The sequence below is a fragment of the Talpa occidentalis genome, unplaced genomic scaffold, assembly GCF_014898055.3.
Source record: "Talpa occidentalis isolate TD23 unplaced genomic scaffold, MPIMG_talOcc4v2.1 talOcc4.13, whole genome shotgun sequence".
Taxonomy (NCBI): Eukaryota; Metazoa; Chordata; class Mammalia; order Eulipotyphla; family Talpidae; genus Talpa; species Talpa occidentalis.
Genome location: NW_023601322.1, coordinates 17,929,459 through 17,945,596, shown reverse-complemented (window position 1 = coordinate 17,945,596; position 16,138 = coordinate 17,929,459). Strand labels below are relative to the sequence as shown.

The 16,138-nt window shown below is 39.7% G+C and overlaps 1 protein-coding gene across 1 annotated transcript; it reads left to right on the top strand.

The window, feature by feature from the left end:
* The first annotated feature begins 2,151 nt into the window (after positions 1–2,151).
* Positions 2,152–15,928, top strand: SKA1 (spindle and kinetochore associated complex subunit 1). Its single transcript, XM_037508507.2, has 7 exons — positions 2,152–2,265; positions 3,231–3,329; positions 4,257–4,381; positions 5,945–6,042; positions 9,169–9,306; positions 12,692–12,861; positions 13,599–15,928. The coding sequence occupies exons 2-7, from the start codon at positions 3,242–3,244 to the stop codon at positions 13,745–13,747; spliced, it is 768 nt and encodes a 255-aa protein (XP_037364404.1). The 5' UTR covers positions 2,152–2,265; positions 3,231–3,241; the 3' UTR covers positions 13,748–15,928.
* The last annotated feature ends 210 nt before the right edge of the window (positions 15,929–16,138 follow it).

The window sequence follows — 16,138 nt, the reverse complement described above, 5'->3', positions numbered from 1 at the left end:
AATTTTGTTTTGGTTGTGATTCAAACTAATTTTTTTTCTTCTTTAGTCCTTAAACAGTTTTATGATACAATCAGGGGAAAGTGAATATTGACTGCATATTTGTTATTTAGGAGTGATAAAATATTTATATGTGATAATACTAATATAATTTTAAAGAGTTCTACCTTTAAGAAATACATATAGAAATGTTTTTGAAGGAAAAACATACAATGTTTGAAATTTTCTGCAAAATATTCCAGGGGCAAGGAATGAAGGAAAGGCGGTACAAATGAAATAATATTTGTGATAAATTAATAATGGTCAAAGTTGAGTGATGGCTTGAGTACAGGGTTCATTATACTACTTTTCCTGACTTTATATGTTGGAAATTTTTCCATTTAAACAAGATTGTTAAAAGAAACAATCCAAGGTTGCTAGTCATACCCAGAATCTACTGAGGCTACAATGTACCTGGGTTTTTTTTTATAATTTATTTTTTTGTCTTCCCTGGAGATTAAGTGACAAGTGATAAGCATAGAGAAGCCACTGGGTGTGGCTCCCAGGAAAACTCTTTAAAGGTTCTGGATCAGCTGGTAGATGAGCCTGTTACCCTGACCTCTTCCTCTTTTCTACTGCCTGGGACAAAGCCCTAAGGAGGGAAATGGCAGAGTCAGCTCACACCTCAGGCAACTGCAAGGCCAGAATGCATCAGGGTATGTATGGCAGTGCCAAGTGGAGGGAACCTGGATCCTAAATGACTGCGGAGCTGCCATACCATCTTTGGGAAACTTTTCCTTTTAACAAGTAAAATTAAACTTTTGGGTTTTGTATTTTAAATTTTTATTTGCCCTTAGAGAGGCTGTTAACCTCATAAAGAAAGGGCCCTTACCTTTTCCCTCACAAAGTTGTCTGCTTTTTGGAATTATCTGGGGTGTTTTAAAAAAACAGGGCTTTGGGCCTCCCTGGTGTAGCAAGGGGTTAAGTGTCAGCACTATGAAGCTATCCACAGCCACTGCAGCAGGAGCTACCCACATGGCACAGCAGACCTCTCCTGTCCCTGCTCCCCTCAGCAGCGTATTTCAGTCAACCCACCTGTTCTGCTCCCCACTAGGTCTCTGGTGAATCCTCTCACCCCCTCACCCTGCACCTCTGGTCTGTGCCCCAGTTCTTGTATGCATAAATAAATAAATCTTTAAAACAAAAACCCAGAAAAACAGAGCTTTGGCCCCGTTACTGACTTAACTGGGTCATATTGCTCAGATTCTAAACCATCAGATTGTTTCTACAAAGGAAGCCCTTCATTAACCAGTGGTGCCAACTCAGGACAAGGCCGAGCTAGCATTCTAAAGAGCCAGCTCCCTGACTGGGCAGGGAAGGACAATTACATAGGAAAGAAAGGAATTTGAGGATATGTGAGATATGGGGTGAGTGTCTTCATTCTCAGGTCTCGGAGGGCACAAGATAGTCTAGGGCAGGTTGTCACAGGATTATGGATGCTCCTCCTGAAATAGTCACTCCCTTCTGTGTATCAGTTTAAAATGGCCCACAGTGTTCATCAGTCACTGACGTTATCAAGGGACAAAATATGTTAAGCATTAGGTAACTGGTAACCATAGCCTGTAACCATGCTGCGAGGAATGTGACAGTGCATTAAACTAAACTGCTATGTTAAAGATTAAGGCAGGGGTCAAGTCACCGCCTTTGGCTCAGCCCTAACCGCAGCCCCACTTTTAGAGTGCCCGATTTCAATGATTTGGGGTACAACCACAGCCCCACTTCTGGAGGGCCTGATTTCATTGATTTGGGGTACAGCCTCCACACTGGAACGTGCTAAAGTGGTCTCAGTTGATACTAGCGTGTAGCCAATTCAGATACCCACTGTTTTAGCTCGCCATTTGAGCCCCCTAGCGCTTGGCCCTGGGCCGGCTTACCGACCGAGGTGACCTGCAGGAAGAGGGACGGTGGTCCCGCAGCCGTCCGCCCGAAGCTGGCCCCTTCCAGCCTTTCCCCCGCCCCGCTCCCTTCCCTCCCCGCCCCCTTCCCTCCCCGCCCCCTTCCCCTCACAGCCCCGCCCCTCCCTTCACAGCCCCGCCCCCGGCCCGCCCCGGCCCCGCCCCGCGGGGGGGCACCGGTGACGCCACCGGCGCGCCGCCTTTCCGGAGCGCCCCTGTGCGCCTGCGCCGCGCCCTGGCCCGGCGGGCAGTTTGAATTTGGTTCCTGGAGTGGCGTCTCGCGATCCTGAGATTCCGGCCGAAACGCGGGTCTCCCAGGTTGGCGAACTGGCAGGTAATGGGCCCTTTGCTCCCGGACCGGCGCGAGGTTGCAGTCCGGTGTTGAAGATCCTGCCTGGGAAGCAGCGCAAGAAGGGCGGGGTGGCGGGTGTGGGGTGCGGGGCCGTGGCGGGCGGGACGGAGGAGCAGGGCTTGACCTTGCCTGAGGTTTTAGCGGGAGTGGATCCTCCAGGTCTCATCTACCCTCGGATTGCGCAGTAACTGGCTTCTATTTTTGCCCTCCCTCCGCCTTCTTACAGATTCCAAACACTGAAGCCCCAAACCTCTGCCCTGCTGCCTCCTTCCCTCCGCTCAGGAGACATGCTTACCTGGACCTGTTCCTTTGAACTTTCTACTTTGTTGTTGTTAAAAATAGTGTGTCTTTTGCGTTTTTAAAGAAAAGACCAGGGCCTCCCCGGTGGCGCAGCGGTTGAGCGCTGGGTTGCGAAGCTGCCCGCAGCCTCTGCGGCGCCGGTTCGATACCCGGCTGCTCCCCGGTCACCGGAGGAGGGTCCCACATGGCGCGCAGACCTCTCCTGCCGCCCGCTGCTCCCCTCAGCAGTGTACTTCGGTCCTTCTGCCTGCTCTGCTCCCCGCTCTGGCTCTGGTGAATTCTCTCACCCTCCCGCGCTTCTGACTGTACCCAGTGCTTGTATGTATAGATAAATAAATAAATCTTTAAAAAAAAAAAGAAAAGACCAGTTTCTTTAAATGGTGCATTTTCTTTCCCCAGTCTATAAGGAAGTGACTTAGGTTTAGACTAAGTTTGGAATGCATTGATTACACCAGCTCTAAGACAAGTAGTACTGAATTTTCATTAGAAACTGAGTTTTGTAGAATTGAAAGGAATTGCTTTTGAGTTTTTTAATTTCCAGGGTGATGTGATTTACTGGGTATTTACCATTCTTGGATTTGGAAAGTGAACAGAAATTTGTCCAGATTTTTCTTTTTTAATAAATGTGTCTTATCTTTTTTCTTCAGAGTCTTGAAGGATGACTTCCTCAGATCTGGAACAGTTATGCTTTTATATTAATGAAAAGATTGGCAATATCAAAAAAACCCTCTCATTAAGAAATTGTAGTAAGTAAAACAGATTCCAGTAATATCTTATTTCTGGGGAGGAGACTGATTTCTCATTCGCAAATCTATAAAACTAGAGAGGTGGAAGGAGGTGGGGTTGGCAGTAGGAGAGGATGCTATTTTATAAACGTTACTGTGTTACTGTCAGGCACCTCCATACTAATTAGTTTTCACTAACCTGTGATGTTTCAAGTTACTTTCTCAGTAACTTAAACTGCCTAGTGTAAGTATAAAACCCCAAGCCCTGAGAATCCCAAGCCTCTTTTACAAATTCTGAAGAGAAGCTATTTTCTACCTCCATCTACACCTGAGGGCCAATCTGTGCTTATCTCCCTGTCTTGTGATTAGGATTTTCAAGTTTGCACTTTTTGCTGAAAATACACCTCATGATGCTGTCTCGGCCTCATTTGGGATTCTGATGTACAATGCCCTGTGCTTTGAAGTCCCAGAGTTTATAGTTCTTAAACCCAAATGTATTAAATTTCTGAGACTGAAGACCTCTCTTCGGCATTGTCCACATTCCCAGGATTAGGGCAGCTACAGTGTCAACTAACTACTAGTGCCTAATCAGTGCTTCTTTTTTTTGGAATTTACTTCATTCTCACAAAAACTCAGCCATGCACATAGAAAGGTATTTATTTTTTCCAGTATTTCTAGATGTTTTATTATAGTGGAGAAATTTGCCAGAAACTAAAGACTCAGAAGACACCTGGTACTTGGTACATACCTCTTCCATTGCCTAATGACTAAAAAATAAGATTTTAAGATTATTGATGGAGATAGGTCTTAGGGGCTGAAGCAATTGTCCTTTTTCCACATTAAGTGTCTCTTTAACATTAAGCTGTGTTCCAGATGTTCAGTGGGTACATATATGTTATGACTTTACCATATGCTTTACTTTTCCATTTTATTTTTGTTTATTAATAGGTCAAGAACCTACCTTGATGACTATATTAAATAAAATAGGAGATGAGATCATTGTAGTAAATGAACTTTTAAATAAATTGGAATTGGAAATTCAGTATCAAGAACAAACCAACAGTTCACTCAAGGTAATAGAATATTCTAGTGAAGAAACAAAAAAGCAATAAATTCAAACACCCTCAGCTAAATTGACTAAATACAAAATCACCAGGGAATTCTTAAAGGTTCTTTAAGATTAAAATATTCTAGCCTAGCCTGCTACATTATGAATGGTATAGCGTGCCATTTGCATTTTTCCAGTATAAAGTACTCTAGAGCTTCTCAAGTATTTTTTTTTTTTTCATGCTGGTAATCAATAGAATTGAACTTCACTAAAAAAGATTTCCTAAATAATTCTTGGTAGATTTGATTTAGACAAATTGATCTCCTGGTTGGGTGGTGTGGAAGGAACACCTCCCTTGGGGTGAGAAGATGTAGATTTGTACCCTGGCTGCATTTAACACCCTCTGCCATCTTGAGAAAGTCATTTTACCTCCTGGAGTCTCAGGGTCCTCCTTTGAAAAATAATGGATCATACTGAACTATTTCTTAGGTCCTTCAATTTCTGCATTTCTCTATTTCTGTAAAATGTTATGATTCTTGAGTAGAGCAAAACTTGAACTTCATCCACATGCATATCTTGTTCTAAATCAGGCTTTTCTGATTGACCATGATGAATAAAAGTGCTTGTATACTTCCTGATGGGAAAATGCTTAACCTGAACAATGATTACCTCATTCTGTTATCAGAGCTGTTAGCATGGTCAGTAACAGGACTGAACAAGCTGGCCTTGTGGCTCCTTTCAGCCTTATAATCCTTAAGGTCTGCAAAGACTTAAACTACAAGAGTGGACATGATTATGCCTGTTAGTCAAAAAATGAAATTAGTATTTATGAACATTATTTAACTCTCTAAAAGAAAGATGGCATGTAAATTCAAACCAGAAGCCAGTATTTGTTTTAATTCTAACCTGCCTGAGAATGCCCAGATTTGGTGTGGGGTCCAGAGAGTGTTCAGCACAGAATTGAAGGGTATTTGGAATTTTTGTTCACATTTTTATTGAGACTCAGATGGCTAGAATCCAGAGGAACAGAATATTTTCTTTATTAAATTGTGCAAATTCCTAGCCTCTAGTATTAGTGAAAGTTAAAAGATAAAAGAAAGATAAAAGAAAAACAAGAGATTATGATAAAATTGAATTGTTTCTTAAGCTGAAATGGCATGCATGTTAGCCATGGACGTCATTCTAGTCAGCATCCTTACTTGCTTTGTCACTAGTGCTGAGACAAAAGCACTTGCTAAGACAAAAGCAATTTACCAGAATGACATGCATAAATCTTCCCTGTATTTTTTAGTTGCCTCCCAAGATCATAGTATTTTAGAAAGACTTAAATGTTAGCCCTGCCTGTTGTGATATGATGATAATTGTTCTCAGAAAAATCCAGCAGAGAAAAATAAGATAGCCATGCCAAACCAGCTTTAAAACCAAAAAACTTTTAATATATTTTTGCATTCATTGCTTTTTTCACCTCATTCTGTGTTCTGAACAATTGTAATCATTGTGATTGTGGCTCAGTCTTCCATGTGCTTTTATAATGTCTTTTAACACAGGCAGGGTGGATGCATATTTGTGAGCATTGTTTAAATTTTAGGAACTCTGTGAATCTCTTGAAGAAGATTACAAAGCTGTGGAACATCTCAAAGAAAACATTCCTCCCCATTTGCCTCAAGTAACGGTAACTCAGAGTGTGTAAGTGTATTTATAATTCATTGTGCTATAATTCATTGTTGATTTATAATTCATTGTGGATTTATAAGCTGATGAAAACAAATACCTCAAGTCTTTGCTTTTTCATATCCTTGCAGTTTTGCTAGGGACGATCCACTCTTTTGTCACACTGGAAATAATGTTTCCACCTGTCTTCATCAGTTTCCTATTCCTGCTATCACTGAGGAAATTGTCATTCCTCTTTTCTAAGGGTTAGTCTCCAGGTTCTCTTTTCTATTTTTTTCTCATTTCTTTTCCTTAAAGCAGAGTTTGTCCTGTTGTTTCTATTGATATTTTAGGCTTGATAATTCTTTGTAAAGCAGGTGGTTTAGGGACATCCCAGTTAGATATCAGAAGCATTTCCTCATCCTTTCCCGCTGCCCAGTTGTGACAATGAAAAAGGTCTCCAGACATTGCTAGATGGCCACTAGGAAGAATCTCCCCTGACCCTTGAGAACCATTGCCTAAGGGTAAAAATAAGCTTCATGATGGTCCCAGCTTAAAAACAGCCAAAGGCACAATTTAGCTCTGCTTTTCCCCTCAGTCCTATCTCTATCCACTGCCAATATATGTTTGTGTCCTCTTTCTGCCAGATTCCCTAAAGCCCGGCTTTTTTTTTTTTTTTTTTAAAGATTTATTTATTTATGCATACAAGCAGGCCAGAGATGCAGGGGGTGAGAGAATTCACCAGAGACAGTGGGAAGAGAAAAAGCAGACTGACTGAAATACACTGCTGAGGGGAACAGTGGACGAGACAGGAGATGTCTTCCTCGCCATGTGGGTTGCTCCCTGGCCAGCCGGGGATTGAACTCATGCTGCTGAGGCTGTGAATTGCTCCATAGTGCGGTGCTTAAAACCCCTTGCGCCACCAGGGAGGCCCAAAGCCTGGATTTTGACTCCTATTGCTGCCACACTTGTGGACTGATTGCTTGAAGGTCACAGAGGTCAAAATCCCTCTTGAGTCCCAATTCTTTTCAGACTTCATTTTGCTGTCCATCTTTTTGTTTCAGAATTTTGTTTTCTGTACTACCATTGTGCTTTTTTAATTGTCAACCAACTTCTCAAACGTGGCAACCTCCTTTTTCTCTGCCTCTCACATTCTGTTCCTTCTAAAGCTCCATTTTATGCACATTAGCTGACATCCTATTAATGCTCCCAGGTGTCCAACTCCAGCCTGGGTGTGACATCTAGTTCTTTTTTAATTGCCAGGTGGGACTCTGATGATGAGCTGTTCTTTCTAGTTTACATAGTTAAGATGGAGTTCACTGGCTTCCTGTCACTCACCCATCCACACCTGCCACTTTTATCCTCTATTACCAAGACAGGAACCAGCATTTCAGCCTGTCTACTCCCTCACAGCCCTCAACCACCCATCTGCCTCTGCTAAGTTTTGTCTGCTTCTGTCCTCCCTTCTGTTCTCCTTGCCTGGCTGGAATGAGATCTTCTGTCATTCTGTGTTTCTGACTTGAGGACTCCTGTGTTTTATCTTTCTAGTATTCCTCCACTCTCAACTCTCCAGGCCTCTGTACCAAAATATTTTTAAAATTTGATCTGAGTATGTAAAAACATTCCATGACTGCTTTAATTTCTTTAACCTTTAAAATGTATTATAGATCCAGAAATGTGATTAAAAGTATTATTTGTGTCAATTAAAGAAAAATAAAAAGCACACATCTATGTATCTACCAGTTCAGTTAAGAAATAGGACATTCTTAAAAAAAAAAAAAAAGAAGGAAAGAAAAGAAATAGGACATTCCTAATACCCTAAACTGCATCTACTGTAGATCCTCTGTTAAAGAGATATTCACTGCCCTGGCTTTTATGATAATCACACCTTTGCATGTATAATGCATAAATAATATACTGCTTGAGTCTGAGAACTAAAAGGGAAGCGCGAATCTTACTGTGTGGGAGACCAGCCTTATTAACCACTGGCAGTTGAAGGTCTCCAGAGGAAGATAAGGTCAACAGAGGTCAGCATACCTTGCAGTTTCCCTATAAGAAGATGGGAAGGTCATGAGTGATTGCTGGGAATGGAGGTCATCGTAGAATACCTGCTAGGGTTATACTGTGGGCCAGACATTGGACATGCAGCAGAAACATGGCATGGGAACAGGAGAAATTTTTTTCTATACTTACTGTCACCTAGCTTCAGCTTTTAGGGCTAGGTCAAAACAGAGCCTTGCTGTAGACTGAAATGGTTATTTTCAGCTGATACATATGCAGGACATGAAGGAAAAGTCACGAGCTTCCTTAGCATATGGTAAGGATGAGTTCAGGTAAAAATTAGCGATGTTTACCATGGATACTCATGTTAGGATCCTTACAACCTGCCACCTCTCAGGTACATGGCCTGTCAGGCTTGATTGCCTTCTGTCTGGTGCTCACCTACTATCATCCGGGAATCTCACTTCCTATCTGTCTTGAGATTTACTTGCTCTAGATTGGATCTACTCTCCTTTATCCTATCTCATTTTTGGAACAGTTAAGCCAGTGACAACAGGAGTCTTCCTTCCCTGGCAGTTAAATAATATGGAAGCTATGGTCTATTTATAGACTCCATTTGCCAGGAGGGTAAGGAAATATATTAGGCTTCTCAGTAGCTCCAAAAAATTAAGCAGAACTGATTCAGGGGTGACCCATGCTCATTGCCAGCAGCTAAAATCAGACTGCAACAGGCAGGGACTGATGCCAGCGACTGATTGAATAAACTAGAAAAATAGGAGTATAAGATAATAATTGATGTTTGCATGCCCAGAAATAGGGAAGAGAAGCTGTTTAGAGGTTAATATAAGGTCAACTTTCCACCTATTGATTTTGAGGAGCCAGCGAGATAACTAACGAAGATGTTTAGGCATATATGCTACATACACCATGTTTTGAGTATATAAATACAATTATATTACTGAAGATTAGGGAACTTAATTTTTTGGTGTTTTCATTATTCAAATGTTTATCAACAGTAGGGATAGAGATAGAAAAAAATGTTGGTTGTAAAATTATAAAATGGATTATGTTTGGTACTGATGATTTTCAGTTGGGAGCATTTTCTAGAATGCTGCAGATTTCTGATGATGACCTGTGCATTTATGTATCTCTGTTCTGTAGTGTTAACGTATCAGATCTTGATCCTCAAGAACCGGTCAAAGTTGAGGAAACTGCTCCCACAAAGAAGCCCCCCAAAGAACAAAAAATTATTAAAGAAATGCCATTTTTAACTTCTGATGAGTTTAATGCCATTCCTGCGTAAGTATTTAAAAGAAATTCTAGCGTTCAACTCTAATAATCAACATACATGATGCTTAAATTATAAAACTTGATTATATTAATCATAACATGCTATGTTCAAATATTGATCTTTTCTAAAATAGTTATACACTATACTGTGAAACTGACTAATACTCCATTGTTTGAATATATCATAATTTGCTTATTGAGTCCCCATTGGAGGATATCTTGGTTACTTCCAATTTTGGGCAATTTAATGAATAAAGTAACTATAAATATTCATATACAGGTTTTTGTATGGGCATAAGTTTTCAACTCATTTAAAATATCTAGGAGCATGATTGCTGAATCACATGATAAGACTATGTTTAGCTTTGTTAAAAATTGCCAAACTGTCTTCCTAAGTGGCTGTACCATTCCAACTAGTAATGAATGAGAATTCCTGTTGCTTTACATTCTCACTTGCACTTAGTTTTGCCAGTTTTGTTTCTATTTTAGTTATTTGAATAGGTGCATAATGATATCTCATTATTCTAAATTTCACTTTCCTAATGACATGATGTGGAGCATCTTTTCATATCCTAATAGCCACTTGAAAAATACATATTTCGCATATATATTTCACAATTTGGAGACTAGTAATGAGGCAAACATTTCTCTTTAATTTCTATTTTTAAAATCACTCGGTCATTTCCTTTACTGATAACTTTATTTTTGAAAATTCTGCTTGATCTCTTCAGTTGCTTTTTTTTTTTAAATTCTTTATTGTTGTTGCTTATTGGCTGAGCTAAACGGAAGAGCGAATGTCTGTGAGGAATAGTGGAATAGAAGACTTTTTAGAAAATCCTTCCATGAAGAGATACAGGAAGGAAATTAGAATAGTCATAGCAGGGTATTCATGTTTAAACTAAGGGGTTATCTAATGAATGAGAGAAGTTAGAAGCTTAGTATGCAAAAGAATGTATTCTAAGAATGGGGGCTTTTTATTTTATTTTAAATTAAAACTGAAAATGGAATTAAAGTGGAAACCATTGACTGGTTGGTGGGCAGGTGTTTAGGAAATTAAGGTGATAGTTTGGAGGTCTTCAAGGAATTACATTGTGGAGAGCTGTGGTATTGATGAAGTTTTACAGAGTTAGTGCAGGGTCCTTGGGTTCACTCTGGGAAAGATTTCACCAGAGCTCCCATTTCAGCAGCACGTGACGAGTTCCCCAGGTAAGTTTCTCCACGAGACAGGGACATTAGTTATATTTCAAGAGCAGGTTTAGTAGGAAAAGGAAAAAGGGACAGGTTTTGCTAAGACAGGCCTGCATGGTTGCAGGCAGGCGGCCTTGACAGGTCACAGGCAGGCAGGAAGCTGCTGCCTTGCAGAGGGAGAGAATTGGTGAAAAAAGGCACCTGCATAGTCACAGGTGGGCAGTGGAAGTGCTGCCTGAGCCTGTGTAGAGACTGTACTGATATATTCCATTTCTCTTTGGGAGGAGTCACTCCTTCATGGAGTAGCCTGCTTGTTGCTGATGTTGGATAACAGGCAAAACGAGAAAGGGACCAGAGATTCCAAGGGTGGGCCCAATCTCCATATCTTTTTTTTTTTATTTTTTTTTTATTTTTATATTTCCCATACAATTGCAACCCCCTGATTTTGACCCCAATCCCTCCTTTCCTGGCACCCCCCACAAAGTGTGTCTCTGGTTCATAGTCATTTATTGATTTTGATTTTTTTCTTTCTTATAGTTATTCTTTTTCCTGGTCCCTTATTTAGGTTTTCTAGATTCCTGCTATGAGTGAGACCATCCGGTATTTTTCTTTTTCTTTCTGGCTTATTTCACTGAGCATGATCCCTTCCAGCGCCATCCATGTTGCTGCAAATTGCATGTGTTTATCTTTTTTGAATGCTGAGTAATATTCCATTGTGTATATGTACCACATCTTCTTGATCCAGTCATCTATTTTTGGGCATTTGGGTTATTTCCAAAGCTTAGCTATTGTAAATTGTGCTGCTATAAACATAGGAGTGCAAGTACTCTTTGGAATTAATGTTTCTGTGTCTTTTGGGTAAATACCTAGGAGTGGAATTGCTGGATCATATGGAAGCTCTATCTTTAGTAGGTTGAGGAATCTCCACACAGCTTTCTGTAGTGGTTGGACCAGTTTGCACTCCCACCAGCAGTGCAGGAGAGTTCCTTTCTCTCTACATCCTCTCCAGCATTTGTTGTTTCAATCTCCATATCTTTACCCTCAGGTCTGTGCTCCACTCCCTAAAGCAGTCTGATCCTGCTTGGGTCTCATGCCTTGTGATAAGGCACTGGTGCCTAAGGGTCCTGACCTCTACGGCTGGGTTAATGGTCATGTTATTCTCCTCGACCCCCACGTCCTTGTGTGAGTCAGAGTTTGGTCTTGGGGCACCTCCTTTCCAGTATTTCTATTCTTGTCCTCTATCAGTATCAACAGTCTGGAAATCATGGTTTGAAAAAGCAGTGGCAAAAATGAATTTAGAAAAGAAGGGAATTGTAAAAATGAAGTGTTTTTGGAAATAAGAACATTTTCCTTTAAATATGTCTATATTATTTTATGTTAAGGAAGTTTTGATTAGAAAACTGCCCCTTTGAATAGAGGCAAAGGACAGAGATTAGCAGAATGCATGCAGTTTGTTGAAGGGAAAAATTAAGGCCGATCATTATTTGTTTTTGAAGTATACAGATCGCTCAGAATTAGCACACACACACACACGTTTTTATATTCTAAGATTCGAGTGACCAGTATAACAGGCAAGAGTGAAATGGAATTGAAAGAGTGGGATTTAGAGTAGAGACAGTGCTTGAAGGGAATTTGAGCTGGGTAATAAAGTTAAGCGTGACTACATGCTGGTTCTCCACCTTGCAGCTTAACTTTAGACCCCCCTCATCCTTCCCTGTCCTATGCCCTCAGGCCTTAGTCTCCCACTGCACTGTCATCTTCTCTGCTCTATCTTCCTCTCAGCCTCTGCCTTTTCTTTCTCTCTCTGAATAGTTTTTGCAGAAAACTTAAAGTGTATCATTTATTTATGATTACATTTTCCTTTCTCTTGCTCACCAACATTAAAAAATGTTTACATAAACTCTTGCAGTTGATCAATCAATTTGAATCAGAATTTGAGAGCTTGTTTTAAATTGTAATATTAATTCTGTAGGTAGAGAATAGAGATTAATGTATCTGTATCACTGGGGAACATGATCCATTTTGGTCTCTTTAACTTTTTAGCTGTTGAGACTTATCAGGTTTACTTGGAAGCTGACAAAAAATATTTTATAAAGAACACTAATAGCTTTGCCACTATATAAAGTCCTCATATTTAATGTTTTTCAGAGAAAGTAATTTTGTATGATGATTCTTTTTAAAAATGTGGTCATATGCTGCTTTACAGATACATGAAATCCCGCTTAACCTACTGTCAAATTAATGATGTTATTAAAGAAATGAACAAGGCAATACTTGGAAAATATAAGATTCTACATCAACCAAAAAAGTCTGTGAGTTCTGTGGCCAGAAATCTCTATCACAGATTTATGGATGAAGAAACGAAGGATACCAAAGGTATAGCATAAGGGATAGCATATATATATGTGCATGCCAACTGTTTGGAGTGTAACTAAATCATGAGAAACAAAGCCAACTCTAGAAAATTCTAAAGGTGTAGTTCTCAACATGGGTATTTTTCCCACCAGGATACATTTGGCCTTTTCTGAAGACATTTTTGGCTGTTAAAATTGCATTTGGTGGTGCTATTATGAGCACCTGGTAGATAGAAACCTGGGAAATATACAAGGTGACTCCTGAAAAAGAATTATCTGGTCCCAAATGTTTTAATGTTGAGTCTGAAAAACAGTGCTGTAAGGTCTATTATGGGACTAACTCAATGCTTTGAGAATTAGAGTAGTAATGAGACCAATTGGTCCCCCTTTCTTTGGGGCACATAGTGTACTGATATTTTCTAAGTTATGTCCTTTTGCAGGCAGTCAAGAGAGCTCTACTTGCTCAAGGTCAGACAGTTAAGTGGTAGAGCTGCTGTGGGTTTCCCTTAACCACTGTATCGTGTAGCTTCTTAAAAAGTGAATTGTTCAAAACCTCCTTAACAAGTAGTTAGTGAAATGCTATAGAAAGCATTATGCAACTTTAGTTGATAGAATAATTATTATTTGAACATGAATATCCGTTCTCACTTTGGTTGGATAATGATAGTAAAAATGATTAATGCCATTCATGTCTATAATTCAGTGCCTTGAGGATGCAATCGTTCTTATAAAAATTAGCATTAATATCTTTATTTTCAGGTCATTATTTTATAGTGGAAGCTGACATCAAGGAGTTCACAGCTTTGAAAGTTGACAAGAGGTTTCATGTGATACTGAATATTTTACGACACTGCAGGAGGTTATCAGAGGTCCGAGGGGGAGGACTTACCCGATATGTTATAGCCTGAGACCCTTGAGAACTACTGAGCTGACCAAGAGTAGGTTATAGATGCTATTTCTGTAATTTCCTTATATATAATTTCTGATATATAATTTTTCACTTTCATACTCTTATTTTTCTTATAAAAATACAATTATTAAAAATAAAGCATCTGTATTTTTAAATTTACTTCCTATGGGGATATATTTAGCCATCCATTATATAAGCCTTGTGCTAGGCATATGATGGAACTATATGTTCATGTCTAGTATTTGTGTTTAGTCATCTCAGTGCTATAGACCCCAGTAAGACAAGTGCAGATGTGATAATAGAAGAAAAAGGTCAAGAAGATAAGGTTCAGGATACCAGGGCCCTTTGGAATTAGGAGTCATTAATGTCTAAATTGCATCAATGCCATTTTGTATTTGGAGGCAGCCCATCCATGTGATTATTCTGCTTTCCCATATATTGTTAGGGAACAGCTTACCTGAAATACATACATATACCAATCTGTGGCCTATAGTGAAATTGTAATAAAAGTATATTTAGATGAAAAAGCTGACAAAATAACATGTGTCAGCAGGTTTACTGGTTGTGGAAAGTGGGTAGTTGGATTGTAAGAATTTAATTGTGTTTTTCTTCTGCACTTGGGGGACTCTTTAGTCTACCTATGAAGAATTATTGTCAAAAACATTAAGCCTGAATATAATTAAGACTTTAGCACTATCATCTAGTTTATAGTAAACACAGAGATAGAGACACATACTAAATTCCATCATGAAGAAACAATCAGACAAATCCAGATAGAACCTAAATAACACACTCTTTTACACACAGGTCAATAACAGAAAAAAGAGGGATCTTGTTCTATAGTAAAAGAGACTAAGAGTATAGCCTCCCATCATGTGTTCTTGAATATTGTGTTGACCTGAGTTTGGCATCTTAAGCTAGGCCAGAGCCTGCGAATTCCAGACACATGTGCTACAGAATATCAAAGAGTCCCATTTCTGTGGGTCTGTTTCTTTTTTTCTTTCTTGTTTTGGCAGAGAAATTGTGTTTTAAAAGTTGTTTTTAAATGACAATAAAACAAGCCAATAAATTAATAAATAAAAGGCTTAGGCACACAACCATATCTAAACTATGAACCTAGATTGGATTCTGTATTGAAAAAGAAAAGATTTAGGGAAAATTTGTGGAAATTTTAATATGGGGTGTACATTAGATAGATGCCAAAAACATTTATTTTCTTAGGTATGATAATAGTATTATGGTTGTGTAGGATGAATATTTTTATTTTCTGCAGATGCATCCCAAGGTTAAGGGGTGTGATGTCAATAAAATGCTCTCAAATGGTTCAGCAATGAGATATATACATAGATGGAGTATATATAATAGTATGCATTGTATTCTAATTTTATGAATGATTAAAATTTACCCTAATAAAATTGTAACACCCTTGTGAAAAAGTGCGCTGATTAGATATTTCATGTAAACACTAATAAGAATTTGTAGACTGATGAAGTGTGAAGTAGGGCAAGAAGGAAGAGTTGCTAATGATCAGTTAGGAGCTCACATGCTACTTCATCCCTCTGCTGAAATCCAGCCCACCTGCATCTGTTCTTCCTAGCAAGGCTCACGGCACCTCAGGGTGTTTGAACTTCATGCATTAGATGAAAAGGGTGAAGATAGGAGTTTATTGAATTATGCTGTAGGTAAATATAATTACCCACAAAGCAATGTATTTGTCATCTAATATACATGGAGAGATGATATGTAGTGTATAAAGCTTGATATCTGAAAAATGTTCCCTTTTTTTAAATATTTACCCATACAAGAGCTGGGGTACAGGCCAGAGATGCGGGGGGTGAGAGGATTCACCAGAGACAGAGTGGGGAACAGAACAGGCAGATTGACCAGAGTACACTGCTGAGGGGAGCAGCAGGTGAGGCAGGAGAGGTCTGCTGCGCCATGTGGGTTGCTCCCTGGCTGGGCAGGGATTGAACTTGTGCTGCAGAGGCCACGGATTGCTTCATAGTGTGGTGCTTAACCCCTTGTGCCACCAGGGAGGCCCTGAAAAACGTTCTTAATGAACACAAAAATGGTTTTAATAAACTATGTTTGCACATGAACTTAGGCAGGATATAGCCTCTATAGGTGATTAATGTGGACAGATTTTCATTCTAATGCAGGTTTATCTTTATCATTAAGAACCTACTTGTTGCTTTATCTTAACCTTAGTACCATTTTTTTTTTTTTTTTAAATATTTATTTATTTATTTATACAAGCACTGGGTACAGTCAGAAGCGCGGGAGGGTGAGAGAATTCACCAGAGCCAGAGCGGGGAGCAGAGCAGGCAGAAGGACCGAAGTACACTGCTGAGGGAGCAGCGGGCGGCAGGAGAGGTCTGCGCGCCATGTG

Bases quoted from the DNA above. Each gene is read 5' to 3' on its own strand.
- SKA1 (XM_037508507.2), top strand. From the start codon at position 3,242: ATGACTTCCTCAGATCTGGAACAGTTATGCTTTTATATTAATGAAAAG. The intron at 4,382-5,944 runs GTAATAGAATAT...TTTAAATTTTAG, and splicing joins AAACCAACAGTTCACTCAAG to GAACTCTGTGAATCTCTTGA. The intron at 12,862-13,598 runs GTATAGCATAAG...CTTTATTTTCAG, and splicing joins AGAAACGAAGGATACCAAAG to GTCATTATTTTATAGTGGAA.